Source organism: Chelon labrosus, assembly GCF_963514085.1.
Source record: "Chelon labrosus genome assembly, chromosome: 16".
In the NCBI taxonomy this organism is placed as follows: Eukaryota; Metazoa; Chordata; class Actinopteri; order Mugiliformes; family Mugilidae; genus Chelon; species Chelon labrosus.
Window position 1 is genome coordinate 8,623,313 of NC_140349.1, and position 12,000 is coordinate 8,635,312.

A 12,000-nucleotide genomic window follows, 5' to 3' on the forward strand; every position below is an offset into this window, starting at 1 on the left:
TATAGTTGTGGATCTAAATGATAAGGTACGTCTAAAGCTTTGAGCGCAGACTAAGGTGCTTTAAAACTACTTTAAAGCTCGTCAAGGAGACACAAAGGAGATACAGTGTTTAAATATGAAGATCACTTTGGAAATTTGCAGTAATTGTTTACGGTGATCTTGTGGCGTTTGTAGAAGTCTGTGTAGTGTGATTAAAAAGGAGTCAATTAATCGCAAATGTAGATATGTGCAAAATAAATGACTTGGTCGGCAGCAGCCAGCTTTGTGTCAGTCGTTATTAATGATGCCCTTGACCGCGCCACTGAAGCTCTGGACACCCGTAGCTCTCACTGCGGGATAAAGGCGGGGTAGAAGAAGGTCAAACCCAAACGAGCTGTAAACAACTCTGTGTCGGCGACATGTCAGAGGCCCCCGGCACCGCAAAAAAGGCTAGCATGAAAAGATTTGTCAAAAATGGCCCATGGTAAACAAGGTGGAGATAAAGGGTCAGGTTTTTGCAGCAGGGCAGTGCTAGCAGGGTGACTTTTCAGACTGAAAAAGTTTTATTTTATTGAATAATTCATTGTGCTTGTAACTTATAACTGTGCAAACTAAGAGGAAAAGTGTTAATATCCTGTATAAATAAATTAAATCTGTATGTAAATGTAACAAACGTTGCAAATGGCGGTCTGTATCCCAAGTCTGAGGTCGATACAGGAAGTTAATGCTCAAAACCAAACAGTACTCTGGCAGAAACCTGACGTACAGTCTCAACAGGTCACAAACAGAAGTTAGCACACATCAACTAATATACATGTGCCGGTTCCAAGAACACCGATAATTACGGCATACAGTATACTTTGCAATTTCAGTTTCATAAATACATTTAAAAAGCACAAACAGAGGACTGAACTTCACACGAGAACACGGGGAAATTACCTTTTCCCCTAAAATCATTTTCACCTCAAGTTAATTCTTTGGGAAGCACTTAAGGCACAGTCAGGCGAGTTTGTCGTTAATGTCACAGTAAAACGTATTTATCGTCACAGGCTCCCTAATTCTTGGGGTCCTCGCACAGCTTGCATCCGGGCTTCAGGTCGGCCTGCCGCTCCATCTGGATCGTAACGGAGTGGAAGTTGTAGTAGGAGAAGCAAGCCTGCGTCATTTCTCTCAGGACCGTCTGAGCATCCGCTGATTCGTCTGAGGAGAAGCAAGGATGACATGGTAAAAAACAAATACTCAGAACAAATGTTTAGTTTCTTTTGCGTGTAAAAACTGTACATACTGTATGTGCTTTAAAATGTGCGGCTGCGCTCCAACTTTTGGTGCCGTGAGGTGTTAAAACAGTGGAACAGAATGAACTGGAGAACCTCTCTTTGAGTTAATGACAGTTTAATTTATCCTCAGCCCTGACATTAGTTATTCCAGATTGTAACTCGAACCCCGGAAGCTTGATAGCAGTTGTGTCTTTTTCTGAATGAGCAAGGTGTAACTCTGCGTGTCAGTTGAGTAGGAGCTTCTTAATGTGGCCAGTTTACGCTACCTAAGGAATGTGGTCGGACCAGGCCGCCTCCAGCTGTGGTCCGAGTGATCACCTCTCAAAAAGTCCACATGAGCACTATCCTCTTGTTATATTCATGACCACTAAACCTAAACATTTAGACTTTAGAAATGGTGGAAGTTCCTTTTTCGGTGGAAGGTAAGTAAATTTTTTTTTTTGTCTGTGAAATACAGTTCAGCAGCTCCCTGGTTCAGCAGCAATACAACTAAAAGCTACAGCTTCCCCTCCCCCTCCCCCGCCCCCACACATGCCGCTTGTTAGCTCTTGGTGAATTGCTAACCTTGGGGATTTGGGATATTGACAGTTGCCCAACAAATGTGTTCTCATGACTTAAAAGTTGGTTTGTACTCCCGCAATCAGTCTACACTCAGCCTACGCCACTGGGTTTGACTGGTGTTGAGTTTTACTCTGCGCTTAACACAACGGCGTCTGGAGTTTGAGCCAATAAATGCGAGCACAAATAAAATGCAGCACAACAGAGCACAGAGAGGACATCTAAGAAGTTAACAAGGATGTTGTCTGCATCCCCATGGAGCGTAGTTACACTTCTGGAAAGGTGCACATCAGGTTGCGGCGCAGGGTCCAGAGAATGTCGTATCTATACCGTACAAGCGTAATGCAACTAGCAATCCAGCTTTAGCCCTCGTGCTACCTTTGGGGTCTCCGGGACCCCAAGCGAATGGACAGACAGAGAGAGATTATGCAAGAGGGTAGCACGAGGGTTAGGCAGATGTTACTGGTTTAATGGCGAGCATTTCATTGACCAGCCACGCCTCGCACTGGATGCCAGTTCCCCACTGTTCGTTCCTTGGACCACTTTCGACACAAGGCAAGAGCTGCAGTTTTGGAGATGCTCCCATCCAGTCGTCTAGCCATCACAAATTGGCCCTTGTCGAACTCACATAAATACCTTCTGCTTTTTCCTGCTTCTAACATCTTTAAGGACAAAATGTTCACTTACTGCCCATTATATCCCGCACACTGACAGGTGCCATCATGGAGAGATAATCAGTGTTGTTCACCTCACCTGTCAGCAGTCTTAATGTTATGCCCGATCCGTGTGGAATCTTTCAAATTAAGTGGTGGTTCCACACAATCCTCGAAGAAAGTTTACAAGTGGCGCCAATTCAAGAGGCGATGTACCAAAAGAATGTGCTTCATCATATTCACATATGCATAAGTCTTCTCACCTATGGCTACATGTGCAGACAGCACAGCCTGGTTCACGGTGAGGGCCCAGATGTGGAGGTTGTGGACTGCTTTGACCCCCTTCACCACGTAGAGGCGTTCTTGCACCTCGCCGTACTTCACCCCTGACGGAGTACCTGAGACGGAGACGAAGAGCACGGTGAGGGGACATAATCGCGGCTTCGGACGTCTCCTCCTATTTTAAACGGCCTCACCTTCCATCAGGACGAGCAGGATGTCTCTCAGGATGGTGAAGGTGGTGCACAAGACCAGGATGGAGAACAGGAAGGTGCAGATGGGGTCAGCAATCTTATATTCAGGCTGAAACAAAAACACAGTTTGTCATCTCTGTAATTAAATTATTTGATTAATTTCGGCTTTCAAAAACAGCATTATCTTAAGAAAAGGTTTTGGTGAGCAGAGCTCAGTATCTTCACAGAAGAATCTGTGCTGGTTACTGAGAATAAAGGGACAAACTGCACCTCATTAAGGAACACAGGACAGTGGCAATTAATTATGTCTTATACAAAAGAAGCTCATAATTCGGCAGTAATGACTGCCCGGGGAAAAGATCTGCAACGCCGCGCTGGAATCACTCAACACTCTGCAGATAGACACCGAGCAACAGAACAGCATCTGGATGGAGAATAAGGCAACGTCCTCCCCGATGAAAGCAACCTCGCTGCTTCAAGGGGGGAGAGAATATCGAGCGTTGGAAGCTAAAGACAAATGCAAGAGCTACTCTATGCTGCACTATCCTCACAGAGTAGCAGCTGGATTTATAGTCAAGTTGAAAGAAACTAAAGGTCATATTGGTAGATCAGGCATAACATTATGACCACTGACAGGGGAAGTGAATAACATTGACCATCTTGTGATATTTCGATGTTCTGTTGGGAAACTTTTGGACCTGATATACATGTGGATGTTACTCAGACATGTACCACCCACCCAGACCAGGCACCCCCACCCCATAGCAATGACAGCACAAGGTGTTGACCTGGCCTTTAAATTCACTAGATCCCAAACTGATCAAGTATCTGATCCACAGAGGGACCTCAACCCTTAATGTAACACTTAACGTATTGCTTTACAGCATCCTGATTTGATCCTATCTACTTCCCCCAAAGATCAGTTTCCTCCAACCAAAACAGCTTTTAAAAAAAGGCAACTGTTCTTGTAGAGTTGCTTGAGAAGACGTTTCACCACTCACCCAAGTAGCATCGAGGACGACCTGACCTGGAGCACCTACACCAGAGCCATAGTAAAAAAGGCACAGCAGAGACACTATTTTCTGAGGACACTAAAGAACAACCACCTCTCCCAGAGACTGCTAGTGTCCTTTTACTGATGCTCCATAGAGAGCATCCTGACTTACTGTATCTGGGTGTGGTTTTCCAGCTGCACTGCAGCAGACAGGAAGGCGCTCCAGAGGGTCGTCACCACAGCCCAGAGGATCATCGGCTGACCCATCCCCTCTCTACAGGATCTATACCACTCCCGCTGCCTGAGGAAGGCGCAGGCGATAATAAAGGACACAACCCACCCTGGACACTCAGTCTTCCATCTGGTAGCAACTCTGAAGGCCAGTACTAACAGACTGAGGAACGGCTTCTATGTGAGAGCCATAATCGCACTAAACAACTCAAGCAATAAAGAAATAAAGTAAATAATTCCCATAGTAATGTGCAATATATGTGTGCAATAATTTCATATGTGCACCATATGTATTGCGAGTAGTACGATAACTGGGCCGCTGAGCAAATAGCTCCACAGGATGCAAACAGTGTTTTATTCCCGAGACATTTACCCAAGCACCTGTAGTCAGAGGATTTGTTTGACCATGTGGTCATATGTTTCCCCATTGTGGGACAAATAAAGGTTTTCTTATTATTATTATTATTATTATGAAAGTAACTTCATATGTGTAATGTGCAATAAGTTCTCTCAAACAAGTGCAATAACTTCATGTTGCAATAACAGTTATGTCATGTCAGTGTCCAAAGTCTTTTAGTTTTGTACATATTCTTTTTTATTCTAGTTTCCCTTACATTCCTTACCTTATTTATTATTTTTATTTTTACTGCACCTAAAAGGGGACCTCAGGCCACTTTAATTTCGTTGTACCACAATGACAAATAAAGACATTCTATTCTATTCTTCAATTCTGGGGGACTGGTGGGAAGTTCGAGGTTTAAATAACGCAACTTCTACTGGAACTTGTTTACACAACAAGCAAGTTTCAGTAGAAGTTGCCTATTTTAACCTCAACTCTCAACCAGTCTTTAAGAACTGAAGAATCTACTTGAATAAAACGTCTTCAGGAAACCCTACAAGTGCAGTTGCCCTCGTTTCAGCCCGTTTCTTTGGAGATACCGTGATCTGGGTGACTGAGAAACTTCACAGACAATATCAGTCACACGTGAGCTGATAAAGAGAGATTTACATTTCATGTTATTTTAAGATACAGTCAAATTCAATGAGCTAGGAACGTGATTAGTTAGTTGCTGAACATACCCATTGCACCTTGTGTAAACATTTCATTATGTGACATGGGAATTCAAGTAAATTCCCCGTCCATACATTTATTCAGTCAAAGTGAGTGAGGTTGGTGACTTTAGGCATCAAGCTAATCCCATTCACTGACACTAGAAAATTTACGCCCATGTCTGCCGAGACTGATAAGACGTAAGTAGAAGAGTTTTCCCGTTTCCCTGAAGCGATCGCCGTTCTCACATCACACTGCAGTAGGTGTACTCTACAATTTTCAACAGAAAGCAGCGTCCGCCTTCAAGTTCCTTCATCCATTATCAAAATGCCTTCATGCATTTCCCCATCATGGGAGTTAGATTATATGTTAGAGTCATGCTTCTGCGACACATCTATGCTGTAGGTGCACTGTAGTGTAAGTGTAAATACATGTCACGGCGAAGCGACAACTGTGATCAGTCCAGTGGCTTTCACGTAGGATCTGCATAGATCTGATGCCGAAACGTAACCCTGGCTTTGTGCGAACACAGAGACGCGTCAGTCACCTTGAAGAAGATAATGATGGCGCTGACGAGCACGCTGACGCTCTGCAGAAGATCTCCCACCACGTGCACAAAAGCTGCTCGCACGCTAGCGTTGGCCTGCTGACTCCTCCGTTCTGATGTGGGAAAATTTACAAAAATAAATACACTGCATTCTAATTATTAGAATTCATTACATTTATTCTATTTTATTGTAAAATATCATTAGAATGGCATTACGAAGATGTGTATATTGTAATAGTTTCATGGCAATCTGTGCCCATGTTTTAGAAAGTAACTCAGGTTGCGGCGCAGGGTCCAGAGAGTAACTCACGATGATCAGCCTCATTTTGCTCGACGTCTTCAAAGTCGTCAGAGCCGTCAGAGTCATCACTCTTGTGGCTGTGTCCGTGTCCGTGTCCGTGTCCATGTCCATGTCCATGTCCGTGGCTGTGTCCATGTTCGTGTGAGTTTGGCTCGTCGTGACTGTGGCTGTGCGAGCTGAGGCCTCCGTGACTGTGGCCGTGGCCTGACTGGTGTAGAGTGACTGCCATGCTGTCGAGAGAAGAAACATTCTTGAGGTGGGCTCTAGACAAGACATACCAAAGAACAAATAATAACAAAGTTCTTCCAACAACAGTCCACGAAACCTTCCTCCTTACTTCCCTCCTCTCTGCGATGGCTTTAATATAAACCATAAATATTCAAAAGGCGCCCTGTGCTCTAATGGAAGCTGAATCAATGAGAAATGAGTGTGTACTTTACTCACATAATATTGGCCACCACAGCACAACCAGAAGTAATGAGCATGATATTGCCCTCAATGGTGTAGTCATCGCTGATGACGCGCTCCACAGCCAGGTAAACCAACACTCCTGTTACCAGCCAGATGGTAAAAACTGACAGCAGCGCACCCAAGATCTCTGTGTGGACAGACAGAGGGAGAAATAAATTAGGAGCTGACTGGACTATACTGATGGATGGATGGATGGATGGATGGATGGATGGATGGATGGACCTATGTAGTGATTGATGGACGGATGAATGAATCTATGTACTGGTGGATGGATGGATGGATGGATGTATTGATGTACTGATGTACTGATGGACTGATGGACGGATCTATGTCCTGATGGACAGGTGGATGGATGGATGGATGAATCTATGTATTGATGGATGGATGGATGATAAATGTATGTACTGATGGATGGATGGATGGATGGATGGAAGATAAATCGATGTACTGATGGATGGATGGATGATAAATCCATTTACTGATGGATGGATGGATGATAAATCTATGTACTGATGGATGGATGGATGGATGGATGGATAATAAATCCATGTACTGATGGATGGATGGATGGATGGATGGATGGATGATAAATCCATGTACTGATGGATGGATGGATGGATGGATGGATAATAAATCCATGTACTGATGGATGGATGGATGGATGGATGGATGGATAATAAATCCATGTACTGATGGATGGATGGATGGATGGATGATAAATCTATGCACTGATGGATGGATGGATGGATGGATGGATAATAAATCCATGTACTGATGGATGGATGGATGGATGGATGGATAATAAATCCATGTACTGATGGATGGATGGATGGATGGATAATAAATCCATGTACTGATGGATGGATAATAAATCCATGTACTGATGGATGGATGGATGGATGGATGGATGATAAATCTATGCACTGATGGATGGATGGATGGATGGATGGATGGATGGATGGATGGATAATAAATCCATGTACTGATGGATGGATGGATGGATGATAAATCTATGTACTGATGGATGGATGGATGGATGGATGATAAATCTATGCACTGATGGATGGATGGATGATAAATCTATGTACTGATGGATGGATGATAAATCTGTACTGATGGATGGATGGATGATAAATCTATGTACTGATGGATGGATGGATGGATGGATGGATGATAAATCTATGCACTGATGGATGGATGGATGGATGGATGGATGGATGATAAATCTATGCACTGATGGATGGATGGATGGATGATAAACCTATGTACTGATGGATGGATGATGGATGGATGGATGGATGGATGATAAATCTATGTATGGATGGATGGATGATAAATCTGTACTGATGGATGGATGGATGGATGGATGGATGATAAATCTATGTACTGATGGATGGATGGATGGATGGATGATAAATCTATGCACTGATGGATGGATGGATGGATGGATGATAAATCTATGCACTGATGGATGGATGGATGGATGGATGGATAATAAATCCATGTACTGATGGATGGATGGATGGATGATAAATCTATGTACTGATGGATGGATGGATGGATGGATGATAAATCTATGCACTGATGGATGGATGGATGATAAATCTATGTACTGATGGATGGATGATAAATCTGTACTGATGGATGGATGGATGGATGGATGATAAATCTATGTACTGATGGATGGATGGATGGATGATAAACCTATGTACTGATGGATGGATGGATGGATGGATGGATGGATGATAAATCTATGTACTGATGGATGGATGGATGGATGGATGGATAGATGATAATCTATGTTCTGATGGATGGATGGATGGATGATAAATCTATGTACTGATGGATGGATGGATGGATGGATGATAAATCTATGCACTGATGGATGGATGGATGGATGGATGGATAGATGATAATCTATGTACTGATGGATGGATGGATGGATGATAAATCTATGTACTGATGGATGGATGGATGGATGGATGATAAATCTATGCACTGATGGATGGATGGATGGATGATAAACCTATGTACTGATGGATGGATGGATGGATGATAAATCTATGCACTGATGGATGGATGGATGGATGGATGATAAATCTATGCACTGATGGATGGATGGATGGATGATAAACCTATGTACTGATGGATGGATGGATGATAAATCTATGCACTGATGGATGGATGGATGGATGATAAATCTATGTACTGATGGATGGATGGATGGATGGATGATAAATCTATGCACTGATGGATGGATGGATGGATGGATGATAAATCTATGCACTGATGGATGGATGGATGGATGATAAACCTATGTACTGATGGATGGATGATAAACCTATGTACTGATGGATGGATGATAAACCTATGTACTGATGGATGGATGGATGGATGATAAATCTATGCACTGATGGATGGATGGATGGATGATAAACCTATGTACTGATGGATGGATGGATGGATGATAAATCTATGTACTGATGGATGGATGGATGGATGGATGGATGGATAGATGATAATCTATGTTCTGATGGATGGATGGATGGATGGATGGATGAAGATGTGTCTACCAGACATCAGTAGTAGATTAATGGTATCATACAACACCTGCACGGTGCCAGCCATAGCTGAGCTTGTGTGTGGCTGGTCTGGAGGACAGCCAAAGGGACAAGAGGCTGATGATGAAGCTGGTGAAGTCCACCATCAGGTGGGCAGCATCTGTCATCACTGCAAGGCTGCCTGCAAAATAACCACCTACAGAAAAGACAGAGTCAGAAAAGTTATCACATTTAAAGATTTAAATAAACGCTTATCAATGCATTTCTGAAATTAGAGAGAAAACGAAAAGAGAGAAAAACGAAAAGAGAGAAAAACTCACCGAGGATCTCGCCGATCATGAAGATCAGGCAGATGACGGAAACGGCGTACAACCTCTTCCTGGCCACTTTCTTCTCCGTCTCTCTGTCCTCCTGTGCACGGCTGTTGTCGTGGCAATGCTTGATGCCACCCAAGAAAGCATCTTTCAGTAGTGGCTCATGGCTGGAACAAACATTAAAAATGTGATTTTGTGCCACGTAGCTACAGATTACAGGGCACGGCAAATTATTTATTATTTATTAGTAGTAGCAGTAGATTTTAAAGCTTAAATTTCAAGCACCATAGCAGTGAATTGACCTTGTCTCATTTAGAAACCAAGTAGGGAACTGTTTTTTGTTTATTGACAGACTTCAGGATATTTAAAGAGACTCCTAAGGACAGTCCACCCACATAATGACATGCAGAAAGTCAACTAAAACCAGAAACTGCAATAAACAGTACGATAACAGGGCCGCTGAGCAAATAGCTCCACAGGATGCAAACAGTGTTTTATTCCCGAGACATTTACGCAAGCACCTATAGTTAGAGGATTTGTTTGGCCTACACACACACACAAGTGGGAGTGTCTCCACAAAAGCCGCAGATTAATCCGGTTTCGCTCACTTGCAACTTGGAGACACTTGGTCAATTTGCATAAACAACGAAGAAGGAAGGAGAGTTCTGTCGTGTTTTCAGGTGGCAGGTTTTTTGACATTAATGAGTCAGTCACTGAGCGGAAAACGCATAAATAAATCAAAATACTCATTCCGTGAAGAAGTTGCGGTGTGATTGTTGTTGTTTCAACATTCAAGATTTCCATTTTTGCTTTGGCGCCACCCAGCAGGGGAAATTCACTTACATTAAGGGTCAATCAGTGGCCTTGAAATCTAAATTCGGATGAAATAACGTTTTACATTTACGTGTAACGGCTTTAGTTGTGCTATATTTAGAAAAACACACATGAACTGGACTGTGTTGAGGAGCTGGTTGATGTTTGTAAGTGCTAAACAAACTGCTCCGGGTTGGTCTTCATGCCAAGTCCGAGGAAGTTTGGAGGGAACATGGACGATAGGGGCGTTTAGGGAGATATTAAAACTAACTTATATGAATCTGGGAGTTGTAGTGATTTATACGACAATGCTGGAGCCTGCGCAGGTGAGCCGAACTTAGTTTCAAACGGCTGAACGGATCAATGATGAAGCATCCACAGCACAGGAAACAAGTGGCAGCAAGTTGTGCAGGATCTGTGCCAGTTTCTCGTCACTGTTTGGTTTATTTAGATTTCATTTAATACATTTTAATCATACCGCTCAGTAGGAGGAGCGCCAAATAAAAACAATTAAGCAAAAATAGAAATACCACACAGGATGGAAGTAAAAACATGTACGATTCAACTTAAGTACAGAAGTGTTATCATATGAGTATATTTAAAAGCCACAGGTAAAATGAGCTTATGGTGCAGAATGGTGCTTGTTGTCGGGTGAATTTTGCCTGGGGACCAGTGACCTTTACGACCCCGCATCATTTGATTAATGTGTTTTGTATTATTCATCTGAATCTGCAATGCAAATATGTTAAATGTGTAAGAAAAAAAAGCGTTTAAAGTAAGAGCAGAACATTAATAATAATCACAAAAAGAAGGCAGCATGCAAATAAACAATGCCTTTTTTTTTTTTTTTTTTTTTAAATCTCCTCTGCACACCTCCCTGTGTTTATACAGTCAATGGTTTTCCCAACCACCACGAGAAACAGCAGAATCACACGCAGCCCAATGAGCTGAATGAAGTGAAGTGCAGACCTGAGGCCAAGGCCCGTGTGGAAAAGCAGTGGGTCACAGAGGAACGTGAGCACAAACGCTGCCCACAGCACTAAACACCACAACTCGACAACAACTTATTTTCCACAAAGAATTTAGTTTTTTTAGTGTGTTTTGGGGTTTTTCCCACCACATAATATCAGTGTCACTGAATAATGTAGCATCTTAAGTTTATCACATTTATCCACATAAATAAATAAATAAATAAATAAAAGTTTACCTTCCCATGCTGTAGCTGTACCTCGCCTCTTTCACCAGGTGACTTTTCTCCGGATTCTTGCTCTTAAACATGACTTGTTCAGCTAAATTATCCCGGAACAAAAATAAATGTTAAAACTAAAACAATTTTTTTTTAAAAAAATATATCAAACTAATATAATTTTTTTGTTTTCTTGTTTTTTTTAAAAAAAGCAATTCGCAGAAAAGTTGCCGTCAAGTCCTTTGTAATCAGACTTAAAAACCCTGTTTCCTGTTTCTTTACGGCTTCTCAGCTCCTCTCTTCAAAGTGTCCCAACATCCTCTCAAAAAACCAGTACGCAAGTGAAATACTTGATGCAGCCTTGTGACTAACTCCGTCTCTGCACCGTGTGCAAATGACCAGCCGCCCCGAGGGGGGTCCTCGGACACCCCCATGTCAAACAGACAACCACGAGCCTGAATGCAAACACGCGCACTCATCTTTCCCTTAAACAAACGCCTATAAATTTGGGTTTTTTTCTCAAGGCAAAGTCACCGGTGACTAATTGTTCCCCAGAGCTACAGCTGATCTCCTCGGGACCCGCCCACCTCG

General features: G+C 42.6%; 1 protein-coding gene across 1 annotated transcript; it reads right to left on the reverse strand.

Annotated features, from left to right (window-relative positions):
- Positions 1-338: 338 nt before the first annotated feature.
- Positions 339-11,577, reverse strand: slc30a8 (solute carrier family 30 member 8). Its single transcript, XM_084563797.1, has 9 exons — positions 11,431-11,577; positions 9,417-9,577; positions 9,146-9,292; positions 6,509-6,662; positions 6,074-6,294; positions 5,764-5,876; positions 2,944-3,049; positions 2,731-2,865; positions 339-1,179 (listed from the first exon to the last, which is right to left on the reverse strand). The coding sequence occupies exons 1-9, from the start codon at positions 11,499-11,501 to the stop codon at positions 1,034-1,036; spliced, it is 1,254 nt and encodes a 417-aa protein (XP_084419923.1). The 5' UTR covers positions 11,502-11,577; the 3' UTR covers positions 339-1,033.
- Positions 11,578-12,000: the final 423 nt, after the last annotated feature.

What these genes read in the sequence shown, in the direction of transcription:
- slc30a8 (XM_084563797.1), bottom strand. Translation starts at nt 11,501, where the DNA reads ATGTTTAAGAGCAAGAATCCGGAGAAAAGTCACCTGGTGAAAGAGGCG. An exon ending in GCTGTGGTGGCCAATATTAT is followed by an intron (nt 6,295 to 6,508) that starts GTGAGTAAAGTA and finishes TTCTCTCGACAG; the next exon opens with CATGGCAGTCACTCTACACC. An exon ending in GCAAAATGAGGCTGATCATC is followed by an intron (nt 5,877 to 6,073) that starts GTGAGTTACTCT and finishes TTCCCACATCAG; the next exon opens with AACGGAGGAGTCAGCAGGCC.